Genomic DNA, 23,487 nt, shown 5'->3' with positions numbered 1-23,487 from the left:
AAATCATAAAGTACGACATAAACAGAACTTACAGATATTATAGCATCGGATTGTAATTTGAATATACGAGAGAACATATTACGCGGAAACTCAAACACAAACCCCTTTTCCAGCGTTTCTACCATATATAGACCGGCGTGACCCGCTATAGCTTCCTTGCAACAACACCATCCAGATGGCGCTCACCTCTGCGCATCCGCGGAGGTGAGCGTAACAACGGAGGCGCACAAAAAAGAAAGTTCACACTAGAGGCTCAGAAACTTTGCTTATGAGAATTCATCGTGGGTTCTTTTTTTTCTTTTTTAACATAACTAGGACATTAGGCAATAAAATAACAGCTTGGTGGCGCCACTCACCGCACCGTTCCAAAGGGGACACTCATAGCATCCATTCATCCATCCGCAAGAAAGCTGCTGTTGCCGGGAAGTGTGAAAAGCAGTCAGGTATCTTTGAATGCTATCGCGTTCTGCTCTTAAAGGCGAAACTTAAGCGTCCTCCAATTTTTTTTTTTCGACTAGTCTGGTGCCTGTAGCCATGCCAGCAAATTCTTTGTATACCTGTGTCTGATGTTATATCTACAAAATTATGCAAATTATGCAAATTACGCATCCCAAATCATAAATTGCACATAACCTTAACACATGTTTTTCGCATACATTCAACATCATGTATACCATGTGACGAATTTGGTTATGTGTAACTGCGTGTTTCTGTTGGTCTACGTACAGATATATTAATCAGATCATGTAGACCTGGACATTTCTGCGAAAGCGTGCCGTAATTAGCACTCAGCCATTTATATATATATAAGCACTTTATAATAAGCACTCGGCGCGCGAGTGGCCGTTCGAGGCACTTTGCGTGTATTCGCGGGCTTCTTTCACGCTCGCAAAAACATTTTTTTATGGAGCACGTATTGAGCAATAGAAAGCTGTATCGGGAGTTTTTCACGTTGCTCTACAATTTTCTCATGGACACTTTTAATCTAACTATAATATTTCAGAAGCTGATTAATTATTTAATTAAACAAGTCTAATTGTGTAATTAGGTGGAATGCAAAAAATTAATAATCTGAGTATCTCCAAGCGACGGCAAACATTATACCTTGGTTCTGTCCAGCTACATGGCATTTGCATATTTATAAATCTTGCTGCATGATAGTTGAGACCCCCTGTATTATACATTATCGTCTTGGTGGTATGGTGCGTCATCGCGACTCACACTGTTAGTATCATCTTTTGCTGGAATAAACATTTTCTAAAACAAAAAGCTAGAGGGAGATTCAACCTCTAGTTGAATTCAATGGGTGAGAACGGAGTGTATAAGCGCGTAATTCGTGGGAGCAGCACTGGAGCGACAACGTTCGATAGACGACTGCTATAGGGGTTGAATCACCGTCTAACATTTAAAGCGAAGCTTCCGTCGCGCAACATTCCATGGTTTCCGCCCGAGTCGGAGTGGTCGGTCGCCGGTCGGGACCTCGCCGAGTAGATTCCTCCTCACCATTGCAAAAAAGAAAAAAAAAGAAAGATACTGAAACGCGCCCGGCGTCGGTGCTCGAACCTCAGCCCCGCAGCTCAGCAACCCCATGCTTTAAACTTTGGGGCGCAATCACTCTCTTTTTTTTTTTCGTTATTGCATGCAATTATGAGTGCTGTCATTCGAATACGTTTGTTGCATCAAACGTATTCTTCTCTCCTGCCAATGCCATCTAGCGCTTTGAGATGATCGCTGCGCGTTGATGATGATTATGAGTTCGATACTACGGCACACAGCCACAGCGGGGCATCGACCAAGAAGCGACCGGCACATTTACTGCGCACACACAAAAAAAAATATGCAGACGGTCAAATTTAGAGCATTTCATTAACCTGTTCACGGGAGCTTCGCTTCAAATAGATTCGAACATGTGCATTGGATCTACAGAGTTTTTCAATGAGACACATGTAGCTGGATCCTGTTGTGGTTCCATTTGGACAGCAAGGTGGGCCCGATCGGTGCGTCCGATCGGTGGGTCCAACAGGTCCCACTGTAGTTTCTAACCGTAGGATCTTTGTCCGTGTAACATATTCTGCATTTATATGCGCCACTAATGAAACAATAAAACTGAATCAGAATCTGAAGAGAAAGGTGGCACAATTTTCATTTAAGGCTCGGATTCTCTTTTCTTTTTTCTTTTTGCTAGTTTCTACAAATTGTCAAGTTAAAAAAATTGAAGCATGAAGTTAAAGAATCCGTACTTCTGCACTAAAAATAGATATCGCCGTTTTGTAAACTGCGTCCGTTCGAGCATCTAAAGCGGACAAATGTGATACATGAGTATACAGCTCAGGTGAAACTGTTTGTCATCATGTATTTGTCATCCTTATCATCATCGCCAACACGAGCAATAGTAATCACTAACGCGGCTCTCAGAATAAATATGTATGGTGCATTATCATCAGTCATCGTCATCAGTTTTGCCACATTTCTTATATTGTTATATCTTCGGGATCTGTCCACAAGAAAAGGCTAGAAACAGTGGCGGTGGTTTATACCCCTCCCCCCCCCCTACCTACACAACCCCAACAACCCCCTAGGGGTAGCCAGATAACCACCAAAAAATGTGCCCAGTCTCTCCCTACATCCCCCCCCCCCCTTCTTTCTTCTGTGCAGGAGGTGTTGTCAAATGCCGGATGGGCGGGAACAAACACAACGGGTGAAAAACTTTGGCAGACTCAACTGTAGTTGACGTTTATGTAATGTGAAGCGTGGAGCAATGTAACTGTTATGGGACGAACGGTCATGCTGAGATTATATGCTGTAGAGTTTAAATTTATAAGTAAAATAGAAAGTTTTCTAACGGTAATATATAAGATTAATATATTATATGTTATATGTTATACTAATTAGACTTAAGCTAGGATATGCGTCCACTATACTGAATCCACATCACCTGTATCGGACAAACACCCTCGAATCTGTTCAGGATCATGCCGTTAGGTTCATTCGTTCTTGTCGTCCATATGAGCTTAGTGTAACCACCCTCAAAGCTGAATCATACTTATCAATCCCTGCCCTTCGCCGCCGTATTCTTAACTCTGTTTCCCAAGTTCTTACCGCCCTTTTTACCACACAGGGTACATAGCGGCACGTGCTCGCATTTCTCACCGCACCGTGAGAAACACGTGGTTGCAGACCACGTGCCCACACTGCCACATTTTCTGCTTCTTTATTTCCCAGCGCAGCTACAGAATGGAACACATCGCCGCAATCACTCGCCCGACTGATTTTTTCTTTAGAGCCATAACCGATCACCTAGCTGTCATCCTGAGCCACATGGTAAACGTTCTTACATTATTATTCTGTAATCCCACACCTCATTGTGAATGAATGAATGTTTATTTTGACAGAAAAAAAATACAGAGAATGACAAAAGGCACGAATGCCTGACTAAGTGTCTCATCGTTCTCGTGGGCCGATCCCTGTGATAGTGCAGCCTAAAATGATGTGCCACATGGCAAGCTGGGCTTATGTGCCACTTGGTTTTAGTTTGCTTTTAATCTTATGTCTTGCCATCAGAAACATTATGTCTTGCTTATTATAAACATAAACAGTAAAACATAGAATATGTGAATAACAGTTCGCTACACGACAGTTTATTATTCATACAACCGTTCTCTACGTACAAATCATGAATGCTTCACATTGCATAGACGTCAACTACAGTCTGCCAACTTTTAAGACAGCACTATCTTCGGGATCGGTCCACATTCTTTGTTAGACATGTGGCAGAAAAAAACTGGGCTACACTCGACAAGAATGCTTCGCATTGAAGGTCCTTGCGTTTCTCCGGTAACTCGCGAGAGAGCACGGTACGAGTAAGCACGGAGTTGATAGAGGTGCTTGTGTGTGTATCGAGCTTTCTGTGTGGTGTATGTTTCTCGCGCTATTAAAAATGATGTATGATAATTTACAGCTTGTGAACGATGTAGATGTATCAACCACACGAGGCCTCAACAGGGTATACCAATCGTAACAGTTTCTTTGATTCACTGTTACCACCGTCGCTCGGAAGGTGGCTCTCTTACAGCGACATCTGACAGGAGTGCGTGGCGAGCCGTATGTACAAGGCGCGAAGAGAAAGCACAGCTATCCATTATGCTCGCTGGTTCTCTCGTAAAGAACGCGAGCATGTGCCAGCGACGGGCATAGGCTTATGAGAGAGAACGATGCGGCGGCGACAGGAAAGAGAAAGAAGAGAGAGAAAGACAGAAAGAAATTGTCGCAGCTCATCCGAGCGTAACAACACGAGGCAGAACGAAACAATAAATAAAAAAGAAACGCGAGTTGTGCCCTCCTGCTACCGTTGTGTCAGCGCGCGCAGGAGCCTCGATACGGAGAACGCGGTAGTGGGAGAGCTGTTGGAATTTCCCGGATGTGGAAACTTGACTGGACAATGCGGGACCGCGGCTGTTGCGGACAGATCGGGAAGTGGGCGGGCGGGGGCGGCGGAATATGCGGGGCGACCTTGCCATTGAAGAAGACCTCCATTTCTTCTTTTTTTTTTTAAACAGTCCTTGACTCAACAAAGGATGCCGCCACGCGCTGTGCTCCCTGCGCTATACGCGCGACGACGGCCCGCTCTCGCTCTGCGGCAAGCCGCGCGTCGTCGCTTTGTTTATAATTGCCTCGCGCGCACGGGTCGTCCTTGCGTAACGGTTGCCATTTACCGCGGTTGGGTGAGAGGGTACGGTACACGCGGCTGCTCGTCACGCCATGTAGCGGTGTACCTGTATACACGGTGCTTTCGCTACACTGCTGCCACTGCGGAGGCCATATAGAACCTATGTGACATACGCTAAGCTGCTTTGCTGCACGCAAGGCGAGGGTTGTAGCCGGCTTGGGGGTAGGCGTACTCGCCCTCACGTGTTTTCGAAGAGCAGGGGCGTACCTTCCTCACCCTTTCGGCGTAAGGTTATATCAATCTGTGACGACACGGAGCTGCCAAATTAAGCTCCCGGCGACGCAGAGCGCTCGCCTCCAGCTAAACGGATCGATTGAGCCGGGCGAAAGTGGATTGAAGCACGCAAGCTAGTGCAGTGGGAGTGCGGGGAAAACCGGCCGTAGAAGCTTGTGCCCGTTCACGCTCCCGCGCGAGAAGAAGGGAGGAAAAAAGACAAAGTAGGTATAACAGTGACGCGGCGATGAGTACTTATTACGCGAAGATGTTTCCGCCTGCAACGACTTGTGAAGACGCCGGACCTCACCTGGCGCAATTGAACACGCGCTTCCGTTGTTGAGTAACGCGGTTTCCGCGCGCTAGCTCAACCGTTGCTGGAACATTGGCGTTCGTCGCCGACATGAATGGAAGTGTTAACAATAGAACCTTTTTAATGCAGGAAACTTGCTCTATACGGATGCGAACGAGAACTGGAATAGAAAGAGCACGCTCATCACTGGAGAAAAGGCGTTGCTCCTATCGTAGCTTTGAGTCATGTGCAATACTCCTGGCGTGTCACTATAAGAAGGTTCCAGTCGTTATTGCCACAGAACTTGCCGCCGCGTTGCAACCCGTAGGCTGAAACACTACCTTTTCCTATACTCGGCTAGCGGAATATTTCCTACGGAAACTATGAATCTCACTTTCCTCAGCTCACCAAAATGTTTCCTTAATTTTATTATGCATACGAGTCCTGCAATAAAAGCCAATTTTTAGTCTATTATAGGCCCTATAATGAAACAAATATTACAAGTTATGAATTAAGAAAAGAAAGCTATCTTTCTTTTTTATTCAGAAGTTTAACAACTAAACGTGGCCGAATGGCACGCCGACATGTACCACTCTTCTTCGACAAAGACAGTTCTCTCCAGCACACTATGCTAAGTTTGCAGGTATTCGATTCGCACATTTTGTCCCGGCCAAAAGCTAAAATGAAATAGCATATTGTAGGAATGGCAGAGTAGCTTATATGTCTAGCAATGGGAACAGAAAGTCGGTAATAGGATTTCCCATTGCGAATGTTGAACGTGCACTGCAGATAAGTTCCTGTAAGTGTTGTCACAGCGCCCCACGATATAATGAAAATATTGTGGAGCAGGAGGCCCTGAATTCTTGCACCTTCAAAGATTCATCCCGACATGTGAAAGGAGGTGATCTCTACATTTCGTAAGTAGACTGTCCAACGCGAACTTGCCAGCCCATCTGCTCTTATTACATCGGGGCTGCTTGTAGCACTGCAAGCACTGCAACACGTCTAAGTATAGGCAGCGAAAGGCTTGGTCAGGCGAAACTACCTTGACGCATAGTATAAACCACTGTCTATCGATAGGCAACGCTAGCCGGAAATATATGCACAGTGCGTGAACTGCACAAATATTCTGGAAACTTACCAAAAATGTTAGACTGACTCGGGTTAACGCTCAAAGCATACCATGAGATCGCATTTCGCGGTCGCATACTATGTAGCACATCGGCCATCGGTATTTCCCTGGTTGTCACAAAACAAACAAACAAACAAACAAACAAACAAACAAAGAAAAAGGACTTGCTTTTCGGCGACCTCGACACTCTTCATTTTTGACAAGTGGAGTGGCTTTGTAAACTGATTGTGAAGCGCCCTGCGACAGCTTTTTGTGACTCTTGTTCAGACTTTTTCAGGGCGTGCGTGTAACTGAAGAACTGTTTGACTGAAAGCACGAATTCGTCACCCAATATGTACAGAAATTCACGCGATTCCGTAGGCACTCAAGGTAGCGGAACAGCGACCCCAAAAGAAAAAAAACTTTACAAGGAAGGTTTATCCATCCATTGTTAACGTTGTCTTCGCTGCCGTTGTGCTAGTCCAAACACTTTGAATGCGCCACTCGATCTGCCATGTTCGCAAATTTTGGGGACGACGTTTTAAAGATGTTATTGCTCTTTCAGTCTTTTAACCCAAGGTGGCCGCCAGACGAGGCCTTCGAAGACACTTCTTTATCGACTAAGCCAGACCTTCAAGATGTCATCTGAAAGCGTAGTCCTTACCCCTATGAACGCACACCCCAATCATCAATCCGCGAAGGACTCCAGTCAAGCGTAGACGCCGTATAACTGCTAGGAGTTCAATAAAGGCATGCATTTCTCTCTTGCTGTGTCTCTTAAGACCGTTAAAAAGAGCATTGTTTTATACAGTCGGCTGGTGTGACTCTGTATGAACGTTTATTTGAGTGTGCAATGTGGCTTCTCGTGAACAAACGCGGAAAAGAGGGGGCATAGCTGGGCTTGTTTCTGTTCTTTGTGATTTTTTCCCTTATTTTATTTCCCCTTCCGTAGTGTAGCGTAGCCGATCGGATACCATTCCGGTTAACCTATTGACTAGGTGTGTGTGAATAATGATTTTTGAGACCCAATAGAGTGCGAATCGAATAGTGCCAGAAGCGAAGCGAATCGAATCGAATACTTTTTCGAATAATTAGCAGCCATTTTCACCGTTAATATAAAACGGTCTTCACGTATTAGTATATTTACGACGTTAGTAAGTTTCTGTTATTAGATTGCACGTTGTGAAGTGCTGTTCATTAAAACCACAAATGTGGCATTGGGAACAAATAAACAGTTTATTCGCATACTCAGGGCTCACTGGAGAGTGCGCATGATGGCGATTTACTCGGAATCATCTGCCTCCTCGAGTGAAGTAGCGTGCTCCACTATGCAACTTGTCATCTTTTATGTCTGCCAAAGCCGCCAGGCTTAAATATGTCGCACATCTGCTCCAATTTCGTGCTTGACCGCGCGCAGTTGGCGATTTGAAATATTCTATAATTATTCGAAAAATATTCATGCTTACGAATAGTTACTATTTGATTGGAAGACGAAACCGAATAGAGCGTACATTCGATTCGTTATTCAAAAGTTTCGATATTCGCAAACCCCAACAGCGTTTACTTTACAATGAAAATTGGCGTTGCTGTGTCCGCTCGTCATTTCCGTGACGCCGTCGTCATCAACTTGTCGGCGTTATCATAACGTCGTCTTCAGGTCACATTCTGAGCTACAGCCTCGCCACATGAGAAGAGAAACGCGACCTTGCCCACGACCGTCTCCGAAGAATTGAACTCACACTACTGCGGACAATGTATATAGGGAGCCGGATGCATTGCGCTGTCCCGCAGCTCTGGAGCGTGGCAACTTCTGCGCAATCTCGTGTGCCAAGCGTGCAGACTTTGAGAGCGACGGCGTCTGCGCATGCATTTCGGAGGCCATACAAGTAAAACGTGATTTTGAAAAAAATGTCGTCTGTGACCTGTTGCCGGCTCGTGATTTGCTTTTGCTGCCCAGAAAGAGAGCCGTCGGTATAAGGCGTGGATTTGGTGTGTGCGTCGCAAATGGATTGTCCTTGATTAGACGGCAGTGTCCGATGCTATAGCCTGCTGCTCTACATAAATTAATTCAGATCGGAAGGAATCGCTTAAGTCTGCCAGTTCTTTTCTTCAACTGCGAACCTCTCTTTCCGAGGAAACCGTGTGTAGTTCCTTAGGAGCGCGGTCAGGTGGACGCCAGATTTCCCATTCATAAATATACCCCCCCCAACCCCCCCTTGCGTATTTCAGAACAGTTCACTTGATCAAACGGACAGTTTCACCGCGTAAGTCTGTTCTGCTGGACACCCACCATACGCTTTCTTCACTTATCCCATCAAAACCAAACACCATTAGTCATTAGAAAAATAAAGAAGACGAAAAACAACAGACAACTCTTTATCTTTATTTCTGGTCATTAAAAAAGAAATGAAACAAATAACTGTCTTCTGTGCTAATGTTAGTTAGTATAGTAATGAATTATTTAGCGATTGATTCTGTGAACAACTCACACCTGAATCTTGAACCTAGTGTATCAAAAATGCTGCTACGTGCTTTGCGCTAAGTTTCCCGCACTTCAAGCATAATATTGAGGCTCCAAGCTCAGCGTATCAAAAAATACGTAGGGCTTTGTGAATTTATGCATGTTTCACGCTCCCAACTGTACGCTCTTAGGAAATGTCGACATTGGTCACAATGGTAAAATTAGATAATGTAGCGTGGCTTCAGAAGAGTCGAAGCTGCCCTTACAACCATATATATCCTACGTAAGAGCGTACCAAGTCACTGCGGACGACGCTCACGTGACAGTTTTAGTTAGTACGGGCCAAGTTCTGCGTGCGAGCCAAGCCACGTCAGGTGCAGTCACTCCCTTCGCCGAAACAGGAGAAAGGAAGCATTTTGCGTCAGCCCGAGATCGGAGCGTCTGTTGGTTCGCGAAGGCAGTGAGACGAGATGTAAGATAATAATGCATGCGCAGGCCACACGCGTTCGAGTGACGTTGCTAAATACAGGCGTTCCAGCGCGATCGCTATATTCATGCAGGATAGGCGCCCAAGCGGTACAGAGGCACGGAGGACGCGCACCGAATCGAAGAACGTTATCGGCGAAGCACCCACTGACTGCGTCACTGGTGGGTCACGTAACACTCCCAGTCCCTCAGCGAGAACTAATTTCACATTCTCTAGCTACCGTCGGCAGCGCGTGTACAACATCAGGGATTCACAGATCGAAGGAAAGAAGGGAAACTCGCTGCTCTCCCTTTTACACAGACCACTGGCCGCAGGGGCGCGGACTCTCGGGGTCCGCTGCGCATTTTCAGGACGAGAGCGTTCCTCCCGTGTTGGGACACGCTCCAGTTGCAGTTCTCGGGACGACGCAGGCGGCCGCGCAAGAGCATGTACGCACGTCCTTGGTTGGTGGTGGACATCATGCGACGATTAGGACGGGCCGACCGGCGGTGCGCCCTCTTCCTACCTCAGCTCGGCGTCACGTATTCGAGCTCGTACTCGGTTCCCGGGGCGCGCTGCGTGCTGCCGCCCCTGCCAAGGTCAAACACTGCCGGTTGATATAGCAGCGGCAGAGATGCAGATGCGCCCAAATGCCACCCGTAGGGATTCGCCGCGTGTGGGCTGCTGAGCCCGTTCCGCTTTTCACGCGCGGAGCGCCGTTCCAGTTGCAGCGGTCGTGGTTGCCGTGGTGCGTTGTCCGTGATTAAGCGGAACAACTGTGAGCTGTGCTAGTTGCCGTCAGGTCGTTGTTGTTTGTTTGTTTGTGCGGTTAAAGTTTAGCGCGAAGGACGACAACGACGATAGCGCCGCGGACCTCGCTTTGTGCAGCGTTGGTACCGTGTTTCCTGTGGACTCATTCGGCTGCGTGGAGATGATGAACACGTACAGTTGGTTACAGCGAACCGCGCCATTGCATTCTCACGTACGTTACGAGACACGAACTTGACATCAGCTACGCACGCTCAAGCTAATCGGAGCCTGTCGTTTGCGCGCGCTGCATACCACAACGTGACCGCGTTCCCGATCCCTTAAAAAAAAAAAAAAACTTATAAACTTTCCGACGATATAGCGAGCGCAAACAAGCCAGCACAGAGGAAGCCGTCTACCATGGAAGGGGCAAGTCAACACTGCAACGTAAAAAATAATAAAGTGAAACAATCAACAATACAAAATGCATTGAAATCGACATAATGGCGAATCTGTAACATCAGAAGAAGTAATCAAGGAAAATACAGTTACGCGGATTGATGTGGAGTAAATGAAATGGTGACAAAAAACAAAACAGTGACATGTAGGTTTGCTCTGAACACAATGTGTCCGTGATAGGGCATATCCCTCTGAGCACCTCTGTTAAATGTGTATTGCGATCAATGGGCGAGAGTCGCGGAGTGCGCAGTGTGCACCAGCGGTCAGCGAATAATGTCTTTTGGCCTCGCTCGATTTACGCTTTGGACGCATGTCCATTCACACAAGAGGCGTGTATCTTTGATGGAGATGAAAGCTACATGTACGTTCAGTGAGAAGATTGGTAGATTTTCTTCCCCCCCCCCCCCCACCTCTTATTTCCCGTGCAGAATGGCTCCATGCCCGTTTTTCCCGTAATTATTATTACCGCTGCATGTTCTGCCTTGTGGTCACGCTCGCACGCGTGTCAAAACCTTTCAGGGCAGCAACCCTGAAGTTCTATATGTTTATTTGGAGTCCTGAAAAGCTTATGCCTGTCAGAATATTCCAAATATCACGTCTGTTATCTTTTGTTTGGCGTAAGACGATCGTAAAGCACACATACGCGCCTAGAAACAAGCAGCAAACAAGACGTGTTCACCAGTCCAGTTCCTTTCTTCTCTCAAGACCACCTTCAACAATACTATAAGTATAACAACTACCCTGGCAAAAAGCGAGCCTAGGGATTACACTTTGGCACATGCACTGGGAATGGTGCATAGAGAGAGGCGTTATTCTTTTCGCAATGAAATACGTGTGCCTAAGACGGACAACGCTGATTCTTTTATTTGAAAATGAAATCTTATTTTATTTATTTACATATACTGCAACCTCGACCTGGGGTTTTAGCAGAGCGGAGCTACATATGCTGGGTTTTGCAAATTGGCAAAAAACTGCAAGAAAGGAAGTATATATTTTGGCATTGTAACGCAATGCTTCACTGGAACCGAGCACAAGAGCATATAATAAGCTTAGCCCGACATGCGAGACAAATCACTGCTGCAGGTATGCAGCAAAAAGGTTTAAAGATGGTTGTAAAATAGCTTCACTCCGGTAAGTTTATTTTATTCAGTTATTGTCGTAGGAAAAAAAAAAGAATACTTAGAAGTATTATTCCGGGTGGAAAAAGTCGTTATCGTCAAAGCGTATCCCTGCCTTCTGGCATATCATGTAGAGAAAAAAAAATATCTGCGAGATGTCTATCTTATAGTAACCTTTAACTATCTGAAACAAAAATTTCAGTCTCCAAACACAATTTCTTTGCTTTAGCGTTGGGAGGTGGGCTTTTACTAATAAAGACGTGATAGAAGTTTGCCCGAAGCTGTTATACATAAATCTTAGCGCTCTCTTTTGTATATATATATATATATATATATATATATATATATATATATATATATATATATAGTCATATAATGAGAAGCCAACAAACACTGACACCAAGTACAACATAGGGGAAATTGCATGTGCTTAATAAATGAAATAAAGTAATGATAAATTAATGGAAATTAAAGTGGATGAAAAAACAACCTGCCGCAGGCGGGAACCGAACCCACAACCTTCGGTTCGGTTCCCGCCTGCGGCAGGTTGTTTTTTCATCCACTTTAATTTCCATTAATTTATCATTACTTTATTTCATTTATTAAGCACATGCAATTTCCCCTATGTTGTACTTGGTGTCAGTGTTTGTTGGCTTCTCATTATATGACTAATAAATATCGGGTCCCTCGGTTAACCCCCTTTCTTCTCGTTTATATATATATATATATATATATATATATATATATATATATATATATATATATATATATATATATATATATATATATATATATATATATATATATATATATATATATATATATATATATATATATATATATATATATATACGAGCTTTCAAACTTTCTACTCCCTCTGTTCGCCTTATTGCGTTTAAGGCAATTGTTCAACCAACTTTAGATTACGCATCTATAATTTGATGCCCTTACACTCAAAAGCATCACAACCAAATTGAATATATATATATATATATATATATATATATATATATATATATATATATATATTCAATTTGGTTGTGATGCTTTTGAGTGTAAGGGCATCAAATTATAGATGCGTAATCTAAAGTTGGTTGAACAATTGCCTTAAACGCAATAAGGCGAACAGAGGGAGTAGAAAGTTTGAAAGCTCGTCCTAAATAGAAAAGTTTATAGTTAGATGAGCTAATTACAACGTTTATGTGTTTCGTCCAGCTAGGATGATGTGAAATGCAAAGACCAAAATACTTGCGGCGTTTCACATCCAACTGAAAAACAAAAAAAAAAAACGTTATGAGCTGAATATGTGAAATGAAGAGGGTTACGGTAATGGGAAATTTTCACGAAAACGGTATTTTGAAGATTAACCGACATTTATCATTTATCACACCAACGAATAACCCCTCGATGTAACAAATAACAAATTGCAAAGCGTTTCCTTCCACCGAGCAAATTATGCCTCTCTATAGCTTCGAGTACGCCTGTCCAAACACATAGCACTGCTTCTCCGCTGCTAGATCAAGAATTTAGGTCAAAGTTGGCACCCGTAGCCCTCGTTTTGCGATAGTTTCGAAGCTAGCGTCTTAAGTTTTCCAGAGAAACATTAAATGTCGTGCCCCGGCGAACGGCAAGCGGCCAAGCCTCTCCAGCTATCCAAACGACCCGGAAGTACCAGCGAGTTATCAGCCACTGCCAAATAATTCATCCTAATAAGTGCACTGGCTATTTTTCTGAAAACCCAGCTACAGCTAGAAAATAACATTAAAAGAAAATAATGAAATAAACGAAGTGCATGAGGATGGCTAAGAAAACGAGCCCGAAAAAGAGAGAGCGGTCTATGAATATTTAAAACGTGTCGACTGGGAAGTACAAGAAAACTTGCCCGCTTACCCCCTCTGCACACTGGCACAGAAAGGAGGAAGCTTCAGGGAACCACTCAACCAAATCTCAACGCTTCCGCAAACAGCCGCCGACGTGGGCTTTCCCGCAAGCTATTGCTTTTTGCAGCGAAGCCAGCTTTCGCGAAGTGCGCCCCCACCACTCCAATCCCCCTTCCCTTGTCCGTAGGTCTGTTTCAGGGAGGGGCGCAGACTTTTTTTGAGGCCTTCGCAGACGGATCCCGAGTCATTGTGCGAGTCACGTCCACGGCTCACCTCCCTCACTGTCATTTTTCTCTCCCACATTCTAGCTTTCCTTCCAGTACATATTCATTCTTTTTTTTTTACTTCCGTATCGACGTGGCCGATTCGCGAAACGAATAGTCTCGGCTCGCCAAACCTTGAAGGGGGGAGAGATCGATATGAGCGATATGTGCGACACTGAAAACAACACTCCCGTTCGTTCGCGCTGATATGTGGAGCGAGGTAGAGAGTCGCTACGTTTTAGCACCTTGGAAGGTGACGCAGGGCGTGACACTGCAGATCGGTGTGTGCCACTCAGTCACCGATCGGAGCGCGGTTTCCTTATTGAGCGAATACTCCGCGGAAAAGAAAAATAATAAAGAAGGAGTATATTGAGAGTTGGTTGGCTGGTTGGTTTGTCTGTATACATACGGCTCCTACCCACTACTGGGGACTGGCCAAGAGTCGAATGGGCTTACAAGACAAGTTCGCAAGTCTAGAAAACACTAATGAAAATTTTTGATAAAATCAAATAAAAAGTTCGCGTGCCATTTATTCCAGCGCTTCTTCTTCTTCTTCTCCCAGCCATGCGAACGCTTATTCAAAAGCAGTACTTTAGCTATCGGCGAGAACAAAATTATAATTACAGAAAATTTTATTTCGTGTTAACTGTGTGAATTGTAGTCGGCCTTGTTCTTTTCTAAATATCGTTTAGCGTATCACGTGACGGCGTGTTGATGTCTGTTGGTGGCGGCGTGTACTCTACTATTCCAACGCGTGCAGGAAAGGTAGTAAGCGTATCAAAGCCAGAGCTACAGAGAGAAAAATCGCAAGGATGCTTCAGCACGAGAGTACATTAATGTTCACAAGACGTAAGAAAATGAGCTTCGTTATGGCTTCTGCATTGATACACGGATGCAGTGGTCAGTGTCACGAGAATAAACGGCAGATGAGTATCTCTGGTAAGTGGTATAATAATAATAATAATAATAATAATAATAATAATAATAATAATAATAATAATAATAATAATAATAATAATAATAATAATAGCGCAGGATAAGGAAATCACAAGCACGAAGCTGTAGCACTGTAGTTCGTCCAAGAAAATAAACTAATTTCATACAGTATATACTGATGCACTCATATACGAGTGCGTAATCATAATATGTATAAAAAAAGAAATTAGACTGTGATAAATGGAGCAACAAGACGACGTAGGACAGAATCCTGTGACTTGTATATCTTGCAGAATGAAAAAAAAATGCATATAAAATTGCAGGAAAGGTGGGAAGTTGGGCCAGTATAATGTATAAGAACTCCTCTCACCCGATTTTATTCTTCTCGTATAATCCTCCGTTCAGTACCTGCCGATCTCGTTGAAAATGTGGGTGGAGGGCCGCTTCGACCACTGATATGAAGCGCGAATAGGAATTGCATTGCAATAGAATCGTTGTATTATACCGACCTATAGTCGGATACAACTTTAGAAAAAAGGGGAGGCCCCGCCCAGATGACCGAAGAGGCGAAATCACCGGCCGGCCGGCGCATGACGTCGGTCCAGAGTGCGCGCCCATTGGTGGATGCTCGTGTGCATCCGCCTCGGAGGAGTAAACGCCCCCTTTTTTCTAAAGTTGTATCCGACTATAGGTGACTATTTTTCGAGCCGCTTGCTCATTCTGCACTACCTTTTTATGTTTTCGTTGTTACCATGGAACTGCGATCGTAAATATATTTATTTGAAGAGTTGTGTACGTGTCAAGCTTCGCCTCGAACTTATGAAAACATTTACAGATTTACTATTGACCTTCATCGATATGCACACGCATATTGAAACATGTTCTGGCAAGCTTGGTATTGCAGCCTATATCTTCAAATGAAATGAAAAGCTTTTACCGCGAACTTTATAAATACTCAGTGATTAGAAAAAATGAAGAAGGATATAAATATTTCCTTTCCTCCACCCCACCACTCGCTTAAGACACGGTATTTTTAGAAAAGCAGCTTTGTGTACCTTATTGATTGAGCTCCTCCTATATATTTGCACAAAAAGATTGCAAACGCTAGCCCAATGTGATTTAAGAATTATTTCCGATTATGCCGTGTAATAGATGTCGAATCAAAGGTTTCACGAAAGGGGAAGAAATGCGATGTTCGTCCACTATTCAAGCAAAAAAGAAAATTGATTGACTTCGCAAAATTAAGGGTTTTTTATTTCGCGTATAATGCACGGTAGGTATAAGGTACTGGAGGTAAGTATATAAACATGACATATAAATAATCCTTCTTCTATACTGCTTCGCTGATCGAATACTACCTTCATTGTTTGTTTATTTCCAGACATTCGAGCCTGCGACATTGATATCAAGCTTCCGCTGCAAAAAAATTACGCAAATTTAGGCAAAGCAATGCGCACACCCAAATGATAGGCAACACTCACAACATCCGGACTGCACAGATCACCATACCATTGAGGGCGTATAGAGAACACAGCCGCAGAAATCGAAGCGAAATGGGAAGTGGGTCAGTTCTACAAGATAAATGCCGAAGACATAGCGGACAAACTGCGTAACGTGGGAAGAAGCATCATTACACACTACACGAATCATTCACGGGCGACACGAGTGTTTGTAGTCTATATAGTGTCGCGCGATTTGCTGGCGTGCCAAGCGGCAATAACTCGGGTGCGACGCGGTCGAACACTGAAGCCACTCGCACGCATGCACAGACACAACGTCTTCCATTGCAGATTTCTGGTAAGACGCGCTTTCACTGCGGTATCTATATATACTAACAACAAAATGCTCGTTCGTACGTCGACGCGCAATATTTGTTCATTTTTTTCTCACGAGTTCAGCGGGAATTAAACAAGTTTAGGCTCTCTTCGAAGCGATTCATGGCTAAGAACGTCAAAGGTGAAAGTTGAGACAAGACGGTTTGCCTGTAGTCGCTTGCGATGAACGGGTGGCTGGTGGTAACGGCTTTCAATAGTGTAGCCACTCTCAACAGAGAAAATCGCTATGCCGCGATGCTGCAGCTTCAATCTATGGGTAACGTCAGGGCACATATCATAGCTATCCATCGACCAGGGATGCACTCTTCTCCTACTTGCCGACACTCATTCAAGGCCTGGATTCGCGAAACGTCCCCGCGGCAAAGTGACGTTTATGAGAATGCGAGTGGATCAACTGCCATAGCGGATGAGATGATACACCAACGAGACCACCAATACAATATACATCTTAGGAAGAAGCAGCTAGGATTCGCAACATCTTTCGTTGACGCGAAGTGTTTGCGACTTGGCGCCGCGTGTTCTTACGAACAATTCCTTCTTACGTACTCCAGTCTGAATTCACGGAGGAGGAAAGCGGATCGTATGCACTGCAGAAAGAACACGTTGTTAGCAATGGCGGACCGCCAGTGACAAACAAACCGAGCCCAGGCCCGTGGTTCCGACACGCGACGAAACGCAGGCGAGTAAGAACAGCGGTTCAACGCAGCGGTAAGTGTGGGACGCCCTCCGACAGCGGTTCGTATATACGGAGCGCCGGCACCTGCAGGTCGCATGTGCCGCACTATAGTAGCAGTACGCACTGCCGCCTCACGTGCAGTGTTGTCATGGGCAACTCACCCGCACGTGCAGATCTGACAGACGCACTGCTCCTCTTTCTCCAGCACCACCTCTTCCGCCTCGCCGTTGGACGCTGCTGGCTGCGGCTTCTGCAACACGCGTTCCCGCGGCTGCTCGGCCCGGGCCGGCCGTTCGAGCTCCACTTCGCGCGACATGGCGTCGTCGCAGAGCGGTCGTCGTCACGGGACGGCGCGCGACCGCGCTGTGACAGACACTCACGCAACGCCGCCGGCGACGAAGCGTGCCGCGCGCCGCGCTCCCGCTGAAACAACGCCCTCGCCTTCCTGTCACGTGTCCCCTCTCCCGAAGCGCCCGTACGCGCTCCCTTTCTCTCTCTCCGCGGGCGCGCACACGCGTATCCCTTGGTTACCAACACTCGTGCGGCGCCTACCGATGTCGCATGTGGGTCATTGGGAAAACGCGGTTGGCCGGCTACGCGGAAAGACACGACTTTCTTTCTCGTTTCGTGTAACTGGACCTTAGGGTGCTCTACGCGGGAAGTGCGGCGCGCGGGAACAGAGAGAGAACAGAAGCGAAGGTGCGTGGGGAGCGCACGACGCTGGTTGGGCGACACCCATTCGCATTTGGCGGGTACCACCTTGGTAATTGTTTGGACCATTAAGCAAAGGTCACCAACGCTGAGAGAAAGTGAGCTATTGGCTTCCCTTAGTGTTGCTGCTATCCGTGAGCGGCCCTTTTAATGCAAGTGACTGACGCATGTTGTCAGTCGAGTATAATAATTAGCACCGCACCCGCGAGGCATTTTGCTAGGGCAAGGCCAGCACGTACTGATACGGGATACTTTGTTCACCCGGTATATATTAAGTCCACCCGTTCAAAGGAAGACAAGCGATTTTAACAGCGTGCCCCCGCACACCACATGGAATAAATTTGCTACGCTCGCAACCTATTAAAGCAAAGCCAACCAACACCCATTCAAGAGAATATATGGGGAAGTAAAACGTTGTTTCTTTGCATGGGATATTATTAAAGCGCTAGCGCTTTAGTTGAATACAGAGTGAAAGAAAGAAGCGAAGAAAAATCATATAGGTCACTTCAATGATAGCGCTTAGACCCAAAAGAGCTGACCCAATGACGGCGGTGACCGCACGACGAACTGTGCGATGGCTCGCATAATTCAGGGTCGAATCTCGAGAGAAATAGAGTTTTCTGGCAGCACATTCTGCTACGAAAAAAGGATAAAGCTTACAGGCATGACGTTGCCAGCTGAGACAAACGCCGCGAAGTTGGGGATGAAATGTCCTTCATCAGCTATCGCTGTAGAATCCTCATTAAAAGTCACATTAAAGGTGGCAGAAAATATGAAATATTTTCTTTATCTACATTAACATCAACATCTTACATCTTAAACAACAGCCTTATTGATCAAGTTTCCAGCTACAAATATCTTGGCGTACACTTAACCCCTAACTTGACGTGGAATAATCACATTAACCATATTCTCGCTTCCGCAAACCGTTCGCTTGGTTTCCTTAAACATAACCTCAAACATGCTCCCGTATACTTACGCAAATTGGCATACACAACACTAATACGCCCTAAAATAGAGTACGCGTCCGCCATATGGGATCCCCATCAGGCATACCTAATAACTAACTTATAAGCCCTGCAGAACCGTGCTGTACGCTTCATCTTTTCAGATTATTCACGAGAAACCAGTGTAACAGCATTAAAACATCGCGCCGAGCTTGAAGCCTTGTCACTTCGCCGTAATATATCTCGTTTAACACTATTCCATAAACTTTACTATCACGCATCTCTTCATAACGAGTTCATGTGTGAACCCTCATCTTTCCGCGTCGGGATCATTCTTGCAAAGTAAAGAGCATAATGTGTCATTCCCTCGCATTTGGTCAGTCATTTATACCTCGCACCGCGAAAGAATGGAATAATCTTCCATCACACATTGTCACCGAAACAAATGCCTCAAAATTTACAGACGCTCTACGCAGTACCATGAATACATAATATATCACGTATGACTCTCTGATTTGTAAACATTTTTTTTCTTTTTTTTTCTCTTTTTTTAATGCGCCGTTAACCAAAGCTTCCACGACAGTGTCCCATTTTGTACAAATCATTTAGAGTTGCTGTACTGATAACTATCATTATTTTTTGTGTTTGTACGTTGATGCACTGTAATTAATATTTTTCCCAGTTTTGTTTTTCCATTGTAATTACATTTACGCACTGTTCACCTCACCTATGTAACATTTACCCTATGTAATACCCTCCCTAGAGGGCCTTTAGGGTTATTGTGAAATAAATAAAAATAAAATTACTGGCCCTAGGTCGCGCAACTGTCAGGTCAGTGAAGACAAACAATCGCGGCCGTCACAACCTCTCTTGCATTTTATGTTGTAGACGTGTATAGTTTTGGTGCAAGAAGAAGAACGATGTATTATTATAAGGAAGGATTACACAAGATTCTAAAGTAACTATGACGATTTCATGTGCTAAAACAGCCAAAATATGAGGGTGGGCTATGCAATACGTGGTGTGTCGCACTAACATCTCGACGCGGCGGTTCCGACGCGTAGTCCACGAATGGAAGAGTTTGTCCACCTTGTTTGGTAACGAACCCTTTTTTTTTCCAAATGAATGAAAACGGAGTTTTGAAGACTATCAGCATAAACTAAAGTTTGGCGTTGCGCCCAAAGTCATTGTCATTTAAAAAAAAAAGAAGAAAAGCTTTTTTTTTCTTTTTCTTTTCACCTTGTCGCACTGTATCTTAATCACTGCATTGTTTCTTTTTTTAACTTATTATTCGATTAGTTTTTTTTTTGCTTTTTCATTATGAGTCTCTGTAATCATTGTGCTCTATGTACTGTCTTTTTTTTTCCAAATGTGACATGTGACATCTGCAACGTGCCTGTTTCCGATATGGCAGTGTGCAACTTAGCTGTGTGCATTTCTTTCTTTTTTTTGTCGGCCTATAATAATGTGTTGTTGACTTACACAAATTTATGCAAACCTGCAATTTTGATGCTTGTTTTTCACCTGTACCCCCCCTCCCCCCCCACTGTAATGCCTGAATGGGCGCTGTGGGTACTAAGTAAATAAAATAAAATAAAATAAGATAATAAAATAATATTATCGTGCACACGCTTAGGCACACATCAAGAACAGCGTCAGTTGAGAGATATATGCTCCTCACAATAAGACTGGCCAACGGGTTGGTTGGTAATGATTCATTATGAGCATGATAACGCATGACAAGACGAGGACAAGGAAGGAAATGATAAGGAAAAATAACGGAGTTACACTTCAATATCTCAACTCTCCTGCGAGCAAGTACATTTACGAACGTACACCTTCAGAGATATTCCCGGAATGGAACATCGCCGAAAGTTATTGGAGCGTTACCAGAAGTTTAAGTTCACCCTAGTGCGCCCGCCCGGCGCTGCCACCATACCTTGCAACTTTGTTAATTACGCGCTTCGGGATTTTAGCAGGCAAATAATAGGTATATCTACATATTCTCGGCTCACCTTCCGTAATGTTTCAACTGTGCGGCGTCTTCTAAAATCGCTTCTCATGCACACCGAATACACGGCAAAGCTTTGATGGATGTGAAAGCGTAGTATATATGGCGCTTTTAATGTGTTTAATTTGGACGCTCGAGTGTTTTTGAATGAGTTCAGCTGACCCGAAATGTTGGGCCAGTTCGACCACTCGGTACGTGACACTGGGTACGCGCCACTAGGCAACCCTCCAACGACAAAAAAAAAAAGAATTACAAATTTTTTTGATGCATGGCGGAACCGAACCTGTGTCATACGTATTCAGGCAATCTTGTCTGAATAAACAGGGCGTTCTTTCTTTAACCACAAGTCCCGTTAAGGGCACCGGGCCGCAGAAAATCTAGTGTCAGCGTGGGCGTCGGCGGCGTTGTCCGTTAGAGAAAAATAATCCAGAACCACGCAACTCGAGCTACGCAGGCTCTCCGTGTGTCGCGTAGGCGTTACTGAACTAAGTGAACTTTTCCAAGTAAAATGCGTCTGAAAATTCCTAAAGTACAACTTACTACCTACAGAAGATGGTAGCGTAGGATTGTAATTTGAATATACAACGCGGAAACTCCAAGACAAACCCTTTTTCCAGCTGCCGTTTGAGGTCTATCTTAATAGGAGCGGCGCGCCCCACTCGTTTCCTTGCAACACCATCCAGATGGGGCTCGCATCCGTGGCAGCGGCGGCGCCCGCCGGGGGGAGGGGAGAAAAAGAAGAACCAGAAAGCTCGCCTTCGGATATTGCGTTCGCCGCCAGCATTTCCAGGAAAACATTACGGTTACATAGGCTGCAGTTGCCGGGAAGCGTGAGATGCAGTCAGGGATATTTGAGATCTATCGGGCGTTCCATTATTGAAGGTGAAGCTTAAGCGTCCTCCAACTCTTTTATAAACAAATTATAAGTGCCGCGAACGTCATGTTTTTGCAGAGGAAATCCTCGCGAGGAAGGCGTACTTTGGCGCTAATAACGAGAGCTTCAGAAGACTGATTAACGAAAACTAATTAATTATTTTTATTAGTGCCTTGGGAGCAGTTGTTTGAATAACAAATGTGTGGGCAGTAAACACGGATCATTGCATCTAATTTGAGATATTCATAATCGCATTTCCAGGCTCATTCGAGGTTGTATTGAAGCCTAGCGCGCGCCTCGGTGCTACATCAGACGGCACCTACCCGTAAAGAAATCTGTGATGAAGTATGACTGATGGCATGTCGCGGCAAATCATAAGACGGTTCACAGGCGTAGATGGTTCCCAGGCAAAGCGCTCCATGTCAGTACCTGCCGCGACTGGCTGAAACGTTCAGTTTCAAAATTTGTTGCGCTTTTGCTTACGGGGCGCTTCCGTCTGATATGATAACAGGGTTGCCTTTTCAACGCTCCCGGCACGCTTGATTCAGATATTGCCTGAAATTATTGTGAAAATTTGAGTATGAATATCTCGAATTAGGTGTGATTTTGAAGATTAAGAAAAAAAAATGAGATTGAATTAAAATGTAAGCGCCTGCAAATTTGCCATTTAAACAACTGCTCCTAAGGCACTAAGAAAAAGGTTAATTAATGATTTTTCATTAATTCATATTCGCAAGATAACGTTATTAACGGCGAAGTATGCCTGCCTCGCCTAGGAACTTCTCTGCTAGAACGCTACGTTCTTTGCACTCATAGCTTTCTTAAATAAAAATCCGTATGGTATATAAAAAAAACACCCTGTATATTCACCGACGCGCCACGCGTAGACTTCGCAGCGGCGGCGCTAGATGGGGCTACATTGCTTTAATGCTAATCATTAATGCTTTAATGCTAATGCTTTAATGCTACATTGCTTTAATGCCACATTAACATTCATCGTGAGGTGGGTTCTGCAGGAATTATTCGATAACTTACACAGACAGATTCGCTGCAAAACCTGCAACGCGTCAGTATACTGACGCCCTGCAGCATCAGCTCTAGCATCAACTACTACAGTAGTTGACGCTGGAGCTTTGACTTCGTGGAAGATATGTCCGTAACCGAACAAGAAGTCATATTGAAAATTTAGTTGTCATTTTATTACTCTCCGAAGAAAACGTCGAACAAACCGTTTATCGTGGGGATAGACAACGGCGAACGGAGTTAGATATTTTGTTGCGATGGCGATGAAGAGCTGAGACACCTGATTGAATAGTAGAAGGATGACAGAACAAAATATCGCTAGATTGTCTTCAGTTGCGAAAGGTATTCGTAGTAGCAGCCATAAGCACAAGTATTGAACGGAATTTCTGTGCCCATGGTTACATACTTCAAGTGCAGAAGACGTGCTGAAAGCGGAGTCGTTGGACAATCTTGTTTCTGCACAAGAATATTTATACTCCTGGTGCCACTCAATAATGCCCCGTCTTGCATGACGCTACCCGAGAATATCTTAATGCAACAAAAATATGAAACGCATTTTAAACGTTTTCTTAAGCAATGAAATAATCCATTGAGCAGCAGAAAATAAATTCTGGAATGTATGGGAGCTATAACGTAAAACTATTCCAAACTTTTCTATTACAATTATGCAATCAGCCCTCCGCGATTGGTCAAAAACTTTTTGGATCACCCCCACTTCACCTGTCTGTCACGTGACGT

The 23,487-nt window shown here is 44.6% G+C and overlaps 1 protein-coding gene across 1 annotated transcript in view; it reads right to left on the bottom strand.

Annotated features, from left to right (window-relative positions):
* The window catches only part of LOC135909644 (uncharacterized), a 34,007-nt gene extending 16,441 nt beyond the window's left edge, over window positions 1-17,566 (bottom strand). Inside the window, exon 1 of the mRNA XM_065441668.2 lies at window positions 17,345-17,566. Within this exon, the coding sequence (XP_065297740.2) occupies window positions 17,345-17,499 (155 nt within the window). The 5' untranslated portion in view covers window positions 17,500-17,566. The remainder of the gene's footprint in view (window positions 1-17,344) is intronic.
* Window positions 17,567-23,487: the final 5,921 nt, after the last annotated feature.

The sequence above is a fragment of the Dermacentor albipictus genome, chromosome 1 (genome assembly GCF_038994185.2).
Source record: "Dermacentor albipictus isolate Rhodes 1998 colony chromosome 1, USDA_Dalb.pri_finalv2, whole genome shotgun sequence".
Lineage (NCBI taxonomy): Eukaryota > Metazoa > Arthropoda > Arachnida > Ixodida > Ixodidae > Dermacentor > Dermacentor albipictus.
Note: the sequence above shows the minus strand (reverse complement) of the source record. Positions and strands in the feature narration are given on the sequence as shown.